The 18,894-nt window shown below is 43.8% G+C and overlaps 1 protein-coding gene and 1 long non-coding RNA gene across 2 annotated transcripts; both read left to right on the plus strand.

Annotated features, from left to right (window-relative positions):
- The first annotated feature begins 390 nt into the window (after nucleotides 1-390).
- Nucleotides 391-1,992, plus strand: LOC123162533 (uncharacterized). The gene is made up of 5 exons (XR_006481335.1): nucleotides 391-506; nucleotides 593-649; nucleotides 758-849; nucleotides 952-1,157; nucleotides 1,897-1,992. It is a non-coding gene; the product is annotated as an uncharacterized lncRNA (long non-coding RNA).
- Nucleotides 1,993-2,010: 18 nt separating this feature from the next.
- Nucleotides 2,011-3,260, plus strand: LOC123162532 (probable apyrase 3). Its single transcript, XM_044580311.1, has 3 exons — nucleotides 2,011-2,339; nucleotides 2,679-2,861; nucleotides 2,936-3,260. The coding sequence occupies exons 1-3, from the start codon at nucleotides 2,328-2,330 to the stop codon at nucleotides 2,975-2,977; spliced, it is 237 nt and encodes a 78-aa protein (XP_044436246.1). The 5' UTR covers nucleotides 2,011-2,327; the 3' UTR covers nucleotides 2,978-3,260.
- The last annotated feature ends 15,634 nt before the right edge of the window (nucleotides 3,261-18,894 follow it).

Consider the following 18,894-nt stretch of genomic DNA (forward strand, 5'->3'; position numbering starts at 1 on the left):
TTTCAAATTTATTTGAAATTGTACATTCATATGCATGTATGTAGTACCGTAGAATATATGAAACTCCTTCAAAATTAAAATAAAGCACAAAAGAAATAAAACAATACAAATTAAACAGAAAACAGGTTTAAGGGGGGAGGTTTAGGGGGGGGGGGGGCAAAAACCCTAAACCTGCGGCGGCCTTTAGTCGCGGTTGGCCAGAAGAACCGCGACTAAAGGTCCTCCGCCCCGACGGCCACCTGGCGCCCACGTGGACGGGCCTTTAGTCGCGGTTCTTAAGCAACCGCGACTAAAGGGGGGGGGGCCTTTAGTCGCGCCCGGTCGGTCGCGGTTGCGCAACCGCGACTAATGGCAGTTGCGAACCGCGACCAAAGGCCTTTTTTCCACCAGTGAGTTCGTACGCTGGACGGCCCAAGGAGGCTACCAAGTCCATACAACCACTGCTTCAAAAGGCCAACAGCGTCGTGCCTCAGAGGCTTATGAAAACGACTCCCGTTAAACTTGGGGTATGCAAAATTTAGTAAGTAATAGTTTTGCTAATTAACATGTACAAGTCAAGATATGTCGATCAGGTCTTGAATTAAATGTGCAGGCGACGGCCGGACTCAGGCTGATCGGAGATAAGCAGGCAAAGCAGATACTTGACGCGGTAAAATGATCTTGTGATTTACTTATTTCATGCATGTAGCTACAACGCATGAATATATAGTACTCCCTCTGTAAATAAATTTATTGATCCTCGAATTGATACGCCCAGGTCAGGGGCGCTGTCCACACTAACACCAAGTTCAGTACAATCCCAAGTGGATCAATGTTCTCGAGGGATCTCAGGAAGGATCCTACCTATGGGTACAATTCACACCACCGACCATCACATGAATTCTTATCTAATTCAAACACCAACTTTTTTATTGTCCTAACCTCTTTTTATATGGCATGAGGTGTTTGTAGGTCGCTCTGAATTACCTGCTGGATAAGTTGGGAGGAGACTACTCGAAAATGGTAGGTGTGATTGATCTTGGAGGTGGGTCTGTGCAAATGGCATATGCCATTTCTCCTGACGCTGCTGCTGCCGCACCACGAGTGCCTCACGGCAAGGATCCTTATGTTACAAAAGAGTATCTCAAGGGAAGAGATTACAACGTTTATGTTCACAGGTTTGAAGACCCTCTCATGCATGAATGTGCTTTGGTTTATAGTATGTACTTCAATATATATCTAAATAGCTAGTCTCCACTAACATATTTCTCTCAACATGCAACCATTCCATCTCAATATGCAACCATGCATAGAAAAGTGACACCTCAACATGCAAACATGCACGATAATTTTCGTTTCTTACGTTATTTTATATTTATTAAATATTTACAACCATACAATAATAATTGAACACAATGAATCATTTTGTATTTTCGGTTTTTTTTTTCAAATATATTGCAAAACATTCTCCCAAGGTATCACCTAGTGTTCAATATGGCAAGACCCTGCATGTGCTGCCTTACTTTTGTGGTTAATTATTGAAAGTCTATCTTACCAGAAAACTACTCAATATTATCCATGTACTTTAACAAAACAAAATAAAAGGGGTGTTGGTGTAAATCCCAAATGAAACCTTTGTCGTACTGAATGAACTTTGTAACAAACTTTTTTGGGCCTTTTCCAGTAGGACAAAGCCCCACTGCATTTTATTTTATTTTATTTATCTAAAAGCAAAAGGGAAGAACATGTACAAGAGTTAGGTACGTGAAAAGAAAGATAAAGTAATACAAGGCATCTAACCATTTCATGAGAAGAGGGGCATATTGCTTTTTGATTTCTAAAGCCATATGATGAGCAACTTTGTATTGTATATCAATTATAAAATGATCAGGGGAGGCCTTTTTTCTGTGCTTGCAGCTACTTACGCTACGGCGCCTTAGCTTCTCGTGTAGAGATCTTCAAGGCTAAGGAAGGACCATTTAGCTACTGCATGCTTCGTGGCTTCAGTGGTAAGTGGCCTACATATGATCGATAGTCATAGATCAGTATAAGTAGCCTTACTATTCATCCATATATGTGAGATAACCAGTAACCCAATAACTGATTGATGTACTATATTATTTGTCTTTTCATTCGTTCACCAAGGCAAATACAGCTACAATGGTGAGGAGTACAATGCTACCGCGTCAACGGGAGGTGCACAATATTGGAAGTGCAGACGTGATGTAGTGAAGGCACTCAAACTTGACTCGCCCTGCCCAGCCAAGAAGTGCACCTTCGACGGCGTGTGGAACGGCGGGGGCGGCCCCGGCCAGGCCAACCTCTACGCCGCGTCTAGCTTCTACTACATGGCCTCGCAGGTACTCCCTCCATTCTAAATTATCTGAAATATTGTTTTTCTTCCATCTATAGATGAATATATCAACACTTATTTTTGTTAGAATTATCACAAAATACATTTTCATACAATATATATTCAATGTCGTAGATAGTTGCATATTTTTGTATAAACTCGCTCAAACTTAAATAAATTGACTTAGGACAAAACTAGAATTCAATTTATTTGAAATAATGTAGGGTTCAATTACTTGAAGACCCTTGAATTAGCTAGCTAGGAAAATTAATTTGGATATATCATATATGCACTCCAGCTGCAAGATCTGAACTTGTCTATGTCGATCTCCATCGGTCCTTGACAGGTTGGCCTCATCGACAGCGATGCTCCAAGCGGGACATCCACCCCAGCGGCTTTCAGAGCCGTTGCCCAGAAGTTATGTAGAATGAGCTTGAAAGAAGTGAAGGTTAAGTACCCCAAGGTCCGTGACGTCCCTACGTTTGCATGGACCTCATCTATCAATACTCCTTGCTCGTCGATGGGTTCGGTGAGTTTCTCTACCACTACTACCTACAAACATGAGTATATTAGAAGAAAAAGTGTTTAAAGATTTATTTGCAGGTTTGGAGCCCACCAAGAATATTACACTCGTGGAGAAGGTGAAGCATGGGGAGTACTTCATTGAAGCGGTGTGGCCTATCGGAGAAGCTACTGAGGCCGTGGCACCCAAAAAAGGTACTTGACAATAGATGCCCCATGATACGCCTGACTTTCCTTACAATTATTGTTTTTTTATAAAGGACGTTTTTATTATCTCAAAATGTAGCATCAAGCGGATATAAAAAGCATTACGAGTAACAACTGACCTTTGCATAACTAAGATGCACACAACCAAACCTCAAAAGTCTGTCAATAATAAATAAAACTAAACTGATAAATCGGCAATAATAGAGTCCTATAGACCCCGGCACTATGCCTATGTCAAAGGTGGTGGTGGATGTATGCGGAGGTTATGCTGTCACCCATGTTGGAAAATCCTCCATAGCCACATGTTCCAATCGCTTACACCCCGCATTGAACAACGGTTGGTACTCCGCTCGTTGTAGCGTTGACCACGTACGAAGCAATTGTGTACACCGGAAAATAACCAACAGAGGAGAAGCATTTTGGTCATCAAAAACCATATCATTTCTACATAGGCAAAGCGGCCAACTTAAGGCATACACTCCCACACTTACAATTATTGTTAGATAATCACTGACCTATGCATCGAATCACACAACCATAAGCTTCCCGTAGGATGTGTGCATCGTGACATTTTGCATGTTTGCTATTGTATTACTCCCTAGATTGATTCAGTGATTCTCCTTTCTAAATTATATTAATGGCTTTGATAATAAAATCTGTTAAGAGACCCGGTCCTTGGTCGAAGATTGCTCACCCGCTCCTAAATATATGAAGCGCTAAACTTTGGTTCCCAATACTATGGTACAATACAGGAATGCATGTGACAAAGATGGGCAGAAGTACTCGCCATTGATAGTGTGAACTATCATTTGAAAAGAGTCCGTGCATGCCTGAACCATTCACATGCCTCTGGCTGACATATGGACCCCGCGTAAGATATGACTTACATAACACTACAAGAATGTGGTTAGTCTGACGATGGATTTCTGGTAACTTGAGACAGTTGAAGACTGGCTTAAATCTGTGATGCATCTAGAAGTTCCGTTACAGATCAAAAATAGGCTCACGACGTCAATTAGGCGATTTTTTTTACACTACAGGAAATACCTTGTACGCAGAGTACCGAAAATACGCGGCAAAGGCAGAAGGCAATACACATTATCACCACATTATCTAGATATACATTGCAAAACTACGTGGACAATAGAAAATCGTGGGTTCTAGATGTGCCACCTCCGCACATTCCTCTTTAAGAGTAGCATACTTCTAAGGCCTTGTACAATGGGAGGTGCTTAGGGAAGGTGTTTAGAAAAATAAACCAAGCTTTTCTTAAGCACCGGTGCTTATTTGTACAGGATGGACGCTTAACTAAGCGTCCCTCCTGTAGAAATAGGCACCGGTGCTCCAAAAAAACCGGTTTATTTTTCTAAGCACCTCCCATTGTACACGGCCTAAGGCCCCTACATCGAGCGGTGACTGGAGGAGGAGGAACCCGAGGCAGCCCTTCACCCGAGTGGCGGGACCAGTAGCATGACACGGGGCAGGGTGGGACACCAAGGGGGTGGGGCACGCTTGCAGGGGAAGCCGACTGCGAGGCGGCACCAATGAGCAAAGGAGGATAACCGCATATCCCACTCTGGTGGTGCCAACCACAGGCAGGCCGATGCAGGGTTTGGCAGATGTAGATGCTGTTGCCGCAGGATGCGCTGGAGGTGGGGAGACACCGACAATAACATGGAAATTTTTGGCATGGAGATCATGGATGACACAACGGTGCGCTGGCTAGTCTACATCAGCATCGCGAGTGCAAAGTGGACAAGCAGGAGCGTAAAGTTTCATTGATGCCAAAAAGATCATGGATATATTGTCAAATTTTATTTTCCACATCTTCCCTAGCTATAAAGGCTAGGTGGGTCTTTCTAAATGGTGCTCTAAATTTCTTAGGTATACGAGTCTCCAACAGCTCCACTTTTCAAAGTAATTTCCTTGTATTGGGAGGGAGCGGGAGTGGGATTAGGAAAAACGAAGCTCCAACAACTCCTCAATAAATTATGGGTGATCACCAACAAAATAGTCTCCTTAGAGGCGAAGCCGAGGTCCCATCCTATCCACCTTTGACCCACTCCCGCACGAAAGTCGAAAATCCGTCTTGGATTAAGCAGCGGCTGCGCCCTGCGCGTCGTGTCCTCCATGGAGGCGCCATCTTGGGAGGCATGGGTGTTCGGGGGAGAGTTATTGTGAGTGGTGGGCTCTGCGTGACAGCTCCAGCAGTTGCGACAGTATGGAGGTTGGCTGCAGGAGCGGCGTTGGATCTGCCGCTTCGACTGCGACGAGTATTGGCGGCATGGTGCAGGTGAATCTCGACGACAGATGTGTCTGGATGGACGAGCGCAGGGCGGTGGCGCTATTTGGCGCCGCGGCGGCGTCGACGGCAGGCCTGACAAGGTCGTTACATCTGTGCCTGCTCTGATGATGGATTGGTGGAAGACGGCAGCGACGACCCATGAGAGTGTGTCAGACAAGTTTGTGCCCCAGACCGGTATGTGGCCTGGTTGGGGCCTCCGGCTTTACATGTTTGGCATTTGTGCGAGGTCTATTTGGTATTAGGCTTGGACTATCGACACCCCTTCATCAAGTGGATAGGAGTAGCGACAGATGTTGCTAAGATGGTGGCTTCAGACAACCTGATGTACTATTTTGTAAGTCTTTATGAATAATTAATAAAATGGTTTCATGCATCACCCAGATGCAGAGGCCACGGGTAATCCTCCTTTTTTCTAAAAAAAACAATAAAATAGTTCATCTCCCTCCTATATGGAGGGGGAGTTGGCTCTCTCCAAATCTCCTCCCCAATACAGCCGCGTCAGCACGCCACTGTTAGACCGCCATCGCGGCGCCGCTTCACCGCCCCTGTCATGTTGTGCCAGCAGCAGCAACATCCCTGTATATCAGATTGATAGTGAGTCCGGTATATCACGTTGATTATTGCCGATGGGGTTATTAGGGATTTGATGGAGTGTCCATGTACACTAACTGAAGATAGTGTTATTGGGAGAGGTTTTTTCAACAGAGGCAAAAGATTGGCTTCATTCATTAATTAAGAGGAAAAGGAGTTTGAACATTATTACATCAAGCCACGTTACAACAGGTGACTACTCTTGCGGCATGATTTTTTTTAACACAGTACAGACGCAAGCGCTCATATACGCATGCATATACTCACCCCTATGAACGCACACACGCACACCCAACCCCTATGAGCACCTCCGAAATACTGAGCCGGCATATCATCTTGAAAATTACGAAGTCACCGTAGGCACCTCGTCATCGACGGGAACGTCTCCTCCCACTAAATGCGCATCGCCGAAAATCCTGAAATAAATCCAAAAATAAATGCGAGCACCGGGATTTGAACCCTGGTTGGCTGGAGATACCATAGTCCCTCTAACCATCCAACCACAGGTTGATTCGCTCTTACCGCATGATTTGACCCAAAAGAAATTTGCCCCCTCATTATTGGGAGAGGTTTTTTGGTAAGCTACTAAAGATGCTTTTATATTTGGTAATGCTAAAAATCCGACATTAGGTTTTTAAGAATCACATATCAATGTTTTTTTTGGTAAATTTAGTTGGCATGAGGAGGGCTTCTCAATACCAAGGCCCCCTTGGTCCTTTGGTCGACAGATGATACCTGTGTTGGAAATATGCCCTAGAGGCAATAATAAATTAGTTATTATTATTATATTTCCTTGTTCATGATAATCGTTTATTATCCATGCTATAATTGTATTGATAGGAAACTCAGATACATGTGTGGGTACATAGACAACACCATGTCCCTAGTAAGCCTCTAGTTGACTAGCTCATTGATCAAAAGATGGTTACGGTTTCCTGACCATGGACATTGGATGTCGTTGATAACGGGATCACATCATTAGGAGAATGATGTGATGGACAAGACCCAATCCTAAGCCTAGCACAAAGATCGTGTAGTTCGTATGCTAAAGCTTTTCTAATGTCAAGTATCATTTCCTTAGACCATGAGATTGTGCAACTCCCGGATACTGTAGGAATGCTTTGGGTGTACCAAACGTCACAACGTAACTGGGTGGCTATAAAGGTGCACTACGGGTATCTCTGAAAGTGTCTGTTGGGTTGGCACGAATCGAGACTGGGATTTGTCACTCCGTGTGACGGAGAGGTATCTCTGGGCCCACTTAATAGGACATCATCATAATGTGCACAATGTGACCAAGGGGTTGATCACGGGATGATGTGTTATGGAAAGAGTAAAGAGACTTGCCGGTAACGAGATTGAACAAGGTATCGACATACCGACGATTGAATCTTGGGCAAGTAACATACCGATAGACAAAGGGAATTGTATACGGGATTGATTGAATCCTTGATATCATGGTTCATCCGATGAGATCATCGTGGAACATGTGGGAGCGAACATGGGTATCCAGATCCCGCTGTTGGTTATTGGCCAGAGATTTGTCTCGGTCATGTCTGCATGGTTTCCGAACCCGTAGGGTCTACACACTTAAGGTTCGATGACGCTAGGGTTATAGGGAAGGTATGTACGCTGTTACCGAATGTTGTTCGGAGTCCCGGATGAGATCCCGGAAGTCACGAGGAGTCCCGGAATGGTCCGGAGGTGAAGATTGATATATTGGACGAAGGGTTTTGGAGTCCAGAAGTGTTCCGGAGGTACCGGGTGATGACCAGCATGACCGAATGGTGTTTCGGGAGCCCCGGCAAGTGTTGGGGGGCTTCATGGGCCAAGGGGAGGGGGCAAACCAGCCCACTAAGGGGCTGTGCACCCCCCCCCCTCACCCATTCCCACGTGACCAGGGGGTTGGGGGCGCCCCATCTAGGGTTCCCACCTCCTGGCTTGGGGCCCAAGTCACCCAAAGGGGAGATCCCATCTGCCCTGGCCGCCGCCCCCCTAGGGGAAACTCTAGGGCGCCTCCCCCTCTCCCTTCCCCCTATATATAGTGGAGGTTTTGGGGCTGCCCAACAGATGAGTCTCTCTCTCCCAAGGCACAGCCCTACCTCTCTCCCTCCTCGTCTCTTGTAGTGCTTGGCGAAGCCCTGCTGGAGTACCGCGCTCCTCCACCACCATCACGCCGTCGTGCTGCTGCTGGACGGAGTCTTCCCCAACCTCTCCCTCTCTCCTTGCTGGATCAAGGCATGGGAGACGTCACCGGGCTGCATGTGTGTTGAACGCGGAGGTGCCGTCCGTTCGGCACTAGGATCATTGGTGATTTGGATCACGACGAGTACGACTCCATCAACCCCGTTCACTTGAACGCTTCCGCTTAGCAATCTACAAGGGTATGTAGATGCACTCTCCTTCCCCTCGTTGCTAGTTTCTCCATAGATAGATCTTGGTGACTCGTAGGGAAATTTTGAATTTCTGCTACGTTCCCCAACAGTGGCATCATGAGCTAGGTCTATTGCGTAGATTCTTTGCACGAGTAGAACATAAAGTAGTTGTGGGCGTTGATTTTGTTCAATATGCTTACCATTACTAGTCCAATCTTGATTCGGCGGCATTGTGGGATGAAGCGGCCCAGACCGACCTTACACGTACACTTACGTGAGACAGGTTCCACCGACTGACATGCACTTGTTGCATAAGGTGGCTAGCGGGTGCCAGTATCTCCCACTTTAGTCCGATCGGATTCGATGAAAAGGGTCCTTATGAAGGGTAAATAGCAATTGGCATATCACATTGTGGCTTTTGCGTAGGTAAGAAACATTCTTGCTAGAAACCCATAGCAGCCACGTAAAACATGCAAACAACAATTAGAGGACGTCTAACTTGTTTTTGCAGGGTATGCTATGTGATGTGATATGGCCAAAAAGAATGTGATGAATGATATGTGATGTATGAGATTGATCATGTTCTTGTAATAGGAATCACGACTTGCATGTCGATGAGTATGACAACCGGCAGGAGCCATAGGAGTTGTCTTTATTTATTGTATGACCTGCGTGTCATTGAACAACGCCATGTAATTACTTTACTTTATTGCTAACCGGTAGCCATAGTAGTAGAAGTAATAAGTTGGCAAGACAACTTCATGGAGACACGATGATGGAGATCATGATGATGGAGATCATGGTGTCATGCCGGTGACGATGATGATCATGGAGCCCCGAAGATGGAGATCAAAAGGAGCAAAATGATATTGGCCATATCATGTCACTTTTTGATTGCATGTGATGTTTATCATGTTTATGCATCTTATTTGCTTAGAACGACGGTAGTAAATAAGATGATCCCTCATTAAAATTTCAAGAAAGTGTTCCCCCTAACTGTGCACCATTGCAAAAGTTCGTCGTTTCGAAGCACCACGTGATGATCGGGTGTGATAGATTCTAACGTTCACATACAACGGGCGTAAGCTAGATTTACACACGCGAAACACTTAGGTTGACTTGACGAGGCTAGCATGTACAGACATGGCCTCAGAACACAAGAGACCGAAAGGTCGAGCATGAGTCATATGGTAGATACGATCAACATGAAGATGTTCACCGATGATGACTAGTCCGTCTCACGTGATGATCGGACACGGCCTAGTTGACTCGGATCATGTAATCACTTAGATGACTAGAGGGATGTCTATCTGAGTGGGAGTTCATAAGATGAACTTAATTATCCTGAACATAGTCAAAAGATTCTTGCAAATTGTGTCGTGGCTCGCGCTTTAGTTCTACTGTTTTAGATATGTTTCTAGAGAAAATTTAGTTGAAAGTTGATAGTAGCAATTATGCGGACTGGGTCCGTAAACTGAGGATTGTCCTCATTGCTTCGTAGAAGGCATATGCCCTTAATGCACCACTCAGTGTGCTGAACCTCGAACGTCGTTTGTGGATGTTGCGAACATCTGACACACACGTTTTGATAACTACGTGATAATTCAGTTAAATGGTTTAGAGTAGAGGCACCAAAGACGTTTTCGAAATGTCGCGGAACATATGAGATGTTTCGAGGGCTGAAATTGGGATTTCAGGCTCGTGCCCACATCAAGAGGTATGAGACCTCCGACGATTTTCTTAGCCTGCAAACTAAGGGAGAAAAACTAGTTGAGCTTGTGCTCAGATTGTCTGAGTACAACAATCACTTTAATCGAGTGGGAGTTGATCTTCCAGATGAGATAGTGATGTTTCTCCAAAGTCATTGCCACCAAGCTGCTAGAGCTTCGTGATGAACTATAACATATCAAGGATAGATATGATGATCCTTGAAGTATTCGCGATGTTTGACACCGCAAAAGTAGAAGTCAAGTAGGAGCAACAATTGTTGATGGTTAATAAAACCACTAGTTTCAAAAGGGGCAAGGGCAAGAAGGGATACTTCATGAAACGGCAAATCAGCTGCTGCTCTAGTGAAGAAACCCAAGGTTGAACCCAAACCCGAGACTAAGTGCTTCTGTAATAAGGGGAACAGCCACTGGAGTAGAATCACCCTAGATACTTGGTAGATGAGAAGGCTGGCAAGGTCAATAGAAGTATATTGGATATACATTATGTTAATGTGTACTTTACTAGTACTCCTAGTAGCACCAGGGTATTAGATACCGGTTCGTTTGCTAAGTGTTAGTAACTCGAAATAAAAGCTACGGAATAAATGGAGACTAGCTAAAGGTGAGATGACGATATGTGTTGGAAGTATTTCCAAGGTTGATGTGATCAAGCATCGCACGCTCTCTCTGCCATCGAGATTGGTGTTAAACCTAAATAATTGTTATTTGGTGTTTGCGTTGAGCATAGACATGATTGGATTATGTCTATCGCAATACGGTTATTCATTTAAGGAGAATAATGGTTACTCTGTTTATTTGAATAATACCTTCAATGGTCTTGCACCTAAAATGAATGGTTTATTGAATCTTGATCATAGTGATACACATGTTCATGCCAAAAGATATAAGATAGTAATGATAGCACCACCTACTTGTGGCACTGCCATGTAAGTCATATTGGTATAAAACGCATGAAGAAGCTCCATGTTGATGGATCTTTGGACTCACTCGTTTTTGAAAAGTTTGAGACATGCGAACCATGTCTATTGGTGTATATGCATGAAGAAACTCCATGCAAATGGACCGTTTGGACTCACTTGATTTTGAATCACTTGAGACATGCAAATCATACAACATGGGCAAGATGATTGAAAGCCTCGTTTTCAGTAAAATGGAACAAGAAAGCAACTTGTTGGAAGTAATACATTTTGATGTGTGCATTCCAATGAGTGTTGAGGCATGCAGTGGATATCGTTATGTTCATACATCACGGATGATTTGAGTAGATACTGAGTATATTTACTTGATGAAACACAAGTCTGAATTATTGAATGGTTCAAGTAATTTCAGAGTGAAGTTGAAGATCATCGTGACAAGAGGATAAAATGTCTATGATATGATCATAGAGATGAGTATCTGAGTTACGAGCTTTGGCACGCAATTAAGACATTGTGGAAATTGTTTCACAATTAATACCGCCTGGAACACCATAGTGTGATGGTGTGTCCGAACATCATAGTTGCACCCTATTGGATATGGTGCGTACCATGGTGTCTCTTATCGAATTAGCACTATCGTTCATGGGTTAGGCATTAGAGACAACCGCACTCACTTTAATAGGGCACCATGTAATTCCGTTGAAATGACACCGTTTGAACTATGGTTTGGAGAAACCTAAGTTGTTGTTTCTTAAAAGTTTGGGGTTGTGACGCTTATGTGAAAAGTTTCAGGTTGATAAGCTCGAACCCAAAGTGGATAAAATGCATCTTCATAGGACACCCAAAACAGTTGGGTATACCTCCTAATTCAGATCCAAAAGCAATAGGGATTGTTTCTTGAATCGGGTCCTTTCTCGAGGAAAAGTTTCTCTCGAAAGAATTGAGTGGGAGGATGGTGGAGACTTGATGAGGTTATTGAACCGTCACTTCAATTAGTGTGTAGCAGGGCACAGGAAGTTGTTCCTGTGGTGTCTACACCAATTGAAGTAGAAGCTTATGATAGTGATCATGAAGTTTCGGATCAAGTCACTGCCGTACCTCATAGGGTGACAAGGATGCGTACTACTTCAGAATGGTACAGTAATCCTGTCTTGAAGGTCATGTTGCTAGACAACAATGAACCTACGAGCTATGGAGAAGCAATGGTGGGCCCATATTCCAACAAATGGTTAGAAGCCATGAAATCCGAGATAGGATCCATGTATCAGAACAAAGCATGGACTTTGGTGGACTTACCTGATGATCGTCAAGCCATTGAGATAAATGGATCTTTAAGAAGAAGACATACGTGGACGGTAATGTCATCGTCTATGAAGCTCGACTTGTGGCGAAGAGTTTTTCACAAGTTCAAGGAGTTGACTACGATGCGATTTTCTCATCCGTAGCGATGCTTAAGTCCGTCGGAATCATGTTAGCATTAGCTGCATTTATGAAATCTGGCAGATGGATGTCAAAACGAGTTTCCATACCAGTATTCATAAGGAAAGGTTGTATGTGATACAATCAGAAAGTTTTTGTCGATCCTAAGGATGCTAAAAGGTATGCTGGCTCCAGCGATCCTTCTAAGGACTGGAGTAAGCATCTCGGAGTTGGAATGTGCGCTTTGATGAGATGATCAAAGATTTTGGGTTTATACAAAGTTTATGAGAAACTTGTATTTCCAAAGAAGTGAGTGGGAGCACTATAGAATTTCTGATGAGTATATGTTGTTGACATATTGTTGATCAAGAAATGATGTAGAATTTCTGGAAAGCATATAGGGTTATTTGAAAGGTGTTTTTCAATAGAAAACCTGGATTAAGCTACTTGAACATTGAGCATCAAGATCTATGAGGATAGATCAAAAACACTTAATGGTACTTTCAAATGATCATACACCTTGACATGATCTTGAAGGTGTTCAAGATGGATCAGTCAAAGAAGGAGTTCTTGCCTGAGATGTAAGGTATGAAGTTAAGACTTAAAGCTCAACCACGGCAGAAAAGAGAGAAAGGATGAAGGTCGTCCCCTATGCTTTAGACGTAGGCTCTACAGTATGCTATGCTGTGTACCGCACCTGATGTGTGCCTTGCTACATATCTGGCAAGAGGGTACAAAGGTGATCAAGGAGTGGATCACCAGATAGCGGTAAAAATTATCCTTAGAGGAATAAGGATATGTTTCTTGATTATGGAGGTGATAAAGAGTTCGACGTAAAGGGTTACGTCGATGCAAGCTTTAACACCTATCTGAATGACTCTGAGTAGCAAACCGGATACGTATAGTGGAGCGACCATTTGGAATAGCTCCAAGTGGAGCATGGAAGCAGCATTTAGAATATGACCTAGAGAATTGTGAAGTACATACGGATCTGAATGTTGCAGACCCGTTGACTAAAACCTCTCTCACAAGCAAAACATGATCAAACCCCAGAACTCATTGAGTCCTAGTCACATGATGATGTGAACTAGTTTAGTGACACTAGTAAACTCTTTGGATGTTGGTCACATGGTGATGTGACCTCTGAGTGTTAATCACATGGCGATGTGAACTAGATTACTGACTCTAGTGCAAGTGGGAGACTGTTGGAAATATGCCCTAGAGGCAATAATAAATTAGTTATTATTATTATATTTCCTTGTTCATGATAATCGTTTATTATCCATGCTATAATTGTATTGATAGGAAACTCAGATACATGTGTGGGTACATAGACAACACCATGTCCCTAGTAAGCCTCTAGATGACTAGCTCGTTGATCAATAGATGGTTACGGTTTCCTGACCATGGACATTGGATGTCATTGATAACGGGATCACATCATTAGGAGAATGATGTTAAGGACAAGACCCAATCCTAAGCCTAGCACAAAGATCGTGTAGTTCGTATGCTAAAGGTTTTCTAATGTCAAGTATCATTTCCTTAGACCATGAGATTGTGCAACTCCCGGATACTGTAGGAATGCTTTGGGTGTACCAAACGTCACAACGTAACTAGGTGGCTATAAAGGTGCACTACGGGTATCTCTGAAAGTGTCTGTTGGGTTGGCACGAATCGAGACTGGGATTTGTCACTCCGTGTGATGGAGAGGTATCTCTGGGCCCACTCGGTAGGACATCATCATAATGTGCACAATGTGACCAAGGGGTTGATCACGGGATGATGTGTTATGGAACAAGTAAAGAGACTTGGCGGTAACGAGATTGAACAAGGTATCGACATACCGACGATCGAATCTCGGGCAAGTAACATACCGATATACAAAGGGAATTGTATACGGGATTGATTGAATCCTTGATATCGTGGTTCATCCGATGAGATCATCGTGGAACATGTGGGAGGAAACATGGGTATCCAGATCCCGTTGTTGGTTATTGGCCGGAGAGTTGTCTCGGTCATGTCTGCATGGTTCCCGAACCCGTAGGGTCTACACACTTAAGGTTCGATGACGCTAGGGTTATAGGGAAGGCATGTACGTGGTTACCGAATGTTGTTCGGAGTCCCGGGTGAGATCCCGGATGTCACGAGGAGTCCCAGAATGGTCCGGAGGTGAAGATTGATATATTGGACGAAGGGTTTTGGAGTCCGGAAGTGTTCCGGAGGTACCAGGTGATGACCAGCATGACCGAAAGGTGTTTCGGGAGCCCCGGCAAGTGTTGGGGGGGGCTTCATGGTCCTAGGGGTGGGGGCAAACCAGCCCACTAAGGGGCTGTGCGCCCCCCTCACCTATTCCCACGTGACCAGGGGGTTTGGGGCGCCCCATCTACGGTTCCCACCTCCTGGCTTGGGGCCCAAGTCACCCAAAGGGGAGATCCCATATGCCCTGGCCGCCGCCCCCCTAGGGGAAACCCTAGGGCGCCTTCCCCTCTCCCTTCCCCCTATATAGTTGAGGTTTTGGGGCTGCCCAACAGATGAGTCTCTCTCTTCCAAGGCGCAGCCCTACCTCTCTCCCTCCTCGTCTCTTGTAGTGCTTGGCGAAGCCCTGCTGGAGTACCGCGCTCCTCCACCACCACCACGCCGTCGTGCTGCTGCTGGACGGAGTCTTCCCCAACATCTCCCTCTCTCCTTGCTAGATCAAGGCATGGGAGACGTCACCGGGCTGCATGTGTGTTGAACACGGAGGTGTCGTCCGTTTGGCACTAGGATCATCGGTGATTTGGATCACACGAGTACGACTCCATCAACCCCGTTCACTTGAATGCTTCCGCTTAGCGATCTACAAGCATATGTAGATGCACTCTCCTTCCCCTCGTTGCTAGTCTCTCCATAGATAGATCTTGGTGACTCGTAGGAAAATTTTGAATTTCTGCTACGTTCCCCAACAATCTGATGACCCACAATTATAGGGGATCTATCGTAGTCCTTTCGATAAGTAAGAGTGTCGAACCCAACGAGGAGCAGAAGGAAATGATAAGCGGTTTTCAGCAAGGTATTCTCTGCAAGTACTGAAATAAGTGGTAACAGATAGTTTTGTGATAAGATAAATCATAACGAGCAACAAGTAACAAGAGTAAATAAAGTGCAGCAAGGTGTCCCAATCCTTTTTATAGCAAAGGACAAGCCTGGACAAACTCTTATAATAAGAAAATCGCTCCCGAGGACACATGGGAATATCGTCAAGCTAGTTTTCATCACGCTCATATGATTCGCCTTCTGTACTTTGATAATTTGATATGTGGGTGGACCGGTGCTTGGGTGCTGTTCTTACTTGAACAAGCATCCCACTTATGATTAACCTCTATTGCAAGCATCCGCAACTACAATAAAAGTATTAAGGTAAACCTAACCATAGCATGAAACATATGGATCCAAATCAGCCCCTTATGAAGCAACACATAAACTAGGGTTTAAGCTTCTGTCACTCTAGCAACCCATCATCTACTTATTACTTCCCAATGCCTTCCTCTAGGCCCAAATAATGGTGAAGTGTTATGTAGTCGACGTTCACATAACACCACTAGAGGCTAGACACATACATCTTATCAAAATATCGAACGAATACCAAATTCGCATGACTACTAGTAGCAAGACTTCTCCCTTGTCCTCAGGAACAAACGTAACTACTCACAAAGCATATTCATGTTCATAATCAGAGGGGTAATAATATGCATAAAGGATCTGAACATATGATCTTCCACCAAATAAACCAACTAGCATCAACTACAAGGAGTAATCAACACTACTAGCAACCTACTAGCACCAATCCCGTACTTGGAGACAAGAATTGGATACAAGAGATGAACTAGGGTTTGGAGATGAGATGGTGCTGGTGAAGATGTTGATGGAGATTGCCCTCTCCCGATGAGAGGAGCGTTGGTGATGACGGTGGTGATGATTTCCCCCTCCCGGAGGGAAGTGTCCCCGGCAGAAGAGCTCTGCCGGAGCCCTAGATTGGTTCCGCCAAGGTTCCGCCTCGTGGCAACGGAGTCTCGTCCCGTAAGGTTGCTTAATGTTTTTTCTCATCGAAAGACTTCATATAGGAGAAGATGGGCGTCGGAGAGCCACCAGGGGGCCAACGAGGTAGGGGGCGCGCCCCAGCGGGAGGGGCGTGCCCCCACCCTCGTGAGCAGGGTGTGGGCCCCCTGGCCTTCATCTTTGGCGACGATTTTTCTTTATTTATTTTAAGATATTCGGTGGAGTTTCAGGACTTTTGGAGTTGCGCAAAATAGGGCTTCAATATTTGCTCCTTTTCCAGCCCAGAATTCCAGCTGTCGGCATTCTCCCTCTTCATGTAAACCTTGTAAAATAAGAGAGAATAGCCATAAGTATTGTGACATAACGTGAAATAATAGCCCATAATGCAATAAATATTGATATAAAAGCATGATGCAAAATGGGCGTATCAACCCCCCCAAGCTTAGACCTCGTTTGTCCTGAAGCGAAAGCCGATAACAATAAATATGTCCTCATGTTTAGAGGTAGAGGCGTCAATAAAAATAAAATACGGACATGAAGGCATCATGATTATTTCCATAACAGCAACATATATAGATTTTTTCATATGATTACTTATGTTCAAGTGATGATCTTTTCACAATGCAAAAGTATGAATCAGAAACCTTATTGAGCACCAACAAATTATAACCTCAGTCATTGAAGCAATTGCAATTTATCATAACATCGGAAATAGTCTATGTCAGAGCTTAAAAGCAAGTCCACATACTCAACTATCACTTAGTCCTTCAGAATTGCTAACACTCACGCAATACTTGTGGTTACAGAGTTTTAATCGGATACAGAGAAAGATAGGGGCTTATAGTTTTGCCCCACAACCTATTACCTCAAGGGTAATGTCAACAATAATAATTCATGCTCCCCTACATCCAATTAGATATGTATATCATGTTCTTTCTAACATGCTGAGCTTGCCAAAGGATAAAATGAAAATGGAAAGGTGAAGATCATTGTGACTCTTGCATAAAGTAGAGGATAGTAATAAAAGATAGGCCCTTCGCAGAGGGAAGCAGAGGTTGTCATGCGCGTTTAGGGTTGATGCATAAAATCTGAATGCAAAAGAACGTCACTTTATATTGCCCCTTGTATGTGGAGCTTTATTATGCAGTCCGTCGCTTTTATTACTTCCACAACAAGTTCGTACAAAGCTTATTTTCTCTGCACTAATAAGTCATGCATATTTAGAGAGCAATTTTTATTGCTTGCACCGATGACAACTTACTTGAAGGATCTTACTCAATCCATAGGTAGATATGGTGGACTCTCATGGCAAAACTGGTTTAAGGGTATTTGGAAGCACAAGTAGCATCTCTACTTGGGGCTGAGAATTTAGCTAGCATGAGGGGGAAAGGCAAGCTCAACACGTACGTTATAGGATCCATGACAACATACTTTATCTCAGATATAAGAAAACATAACTCATCACATTGTCTTCCTTGTCCAACCTCAACTCTTTAGCATGTCATATTTTAATGAGTGCTCCCAATCATAAAAGATGTCAATGATAATATATATATATATGTAAAACCTCTCTTTCCTTATTACTTCCTATTAATTGCAACGATGACCAAAGCTATATTTGCCAACTCCCAACAACTTTTAATCATCATACTCTTTCTATGTGAAGTCATTACTCTCAATAAGATCAATATGAACTATTTGCTTCTTTTTATTCTTTTTCTTCTTTCTATTCACCCAGGATCATGGCAAAATAATCAAGCCCTTAACTCAACACTAATCTTTATTATATAGATAGCTCACGGACTCGATTACATAGAGGGATCATAAAGCAAAACTCAAAACTAGATCATGCCATAAACCTTATTCTACTAGATCAAGATACTACTAATAGGATCGAACTAAGAAAAACGGTAAAGATAGGAGTTGTGATTGTGATATGATACCAGGACACCTCCCCCAAGCTTGGCAGTTGCCAAGGGGAGTGCCCATACCCATGTGATTATTTCTTCGGATGTGATGGAGGTGGTGATGATGACGGTGAATAATCGCACATCGAGCGCAAAAGCTCCTCCAACTTGCGAATAATGCCCTTGAGCCTAGCAATATGATCCTTCAACAAAATATTCTCCTCTATGAGATACTTGTTCTATATGCGGGCTAACTCAATCATCTTGAAAGCTTCAATCTCTATTGGAGTGAAAAGGTTAGGTAAAGGTTGAGGGGTGTCTTCTTCTTTCACCACCGGAGCTTGAGCCTCAATGGCCTTCTTGATCTCTTCTGGTTCCTCTCTTTTCAACTCTATCTTCAATAGCCAAGCATCCTTGTCTTCGTTGTTGGAGGAGGGAGAAGTCATGGTGCTCTAAATCTGCAACGGAAACAGCTCGAAACGAAAACAAAGGATATTTGCGTGATACAGTGGTCAAAACCTTCGGGAGTATATATAATGAATTTTTACCGACCA

The sequence above is a fragment of the Triticum aestivum genome, chromosome 7B (assembly GCF_018294505.1).
Source record: "Triticum aestivum cultivar Chinese Spring chromosome 7B, IWGSC CS RefSeq v2.1, whole genome shotgun sequence".
In the NCBI taxonomy this organism is placed as follows: domain Eukaryota; kingdom Viridiplantae; phylum Streptophyta; class Magnoliopsida; order Poales; family Poaceae; genus Triticum; species Triticum aestivum.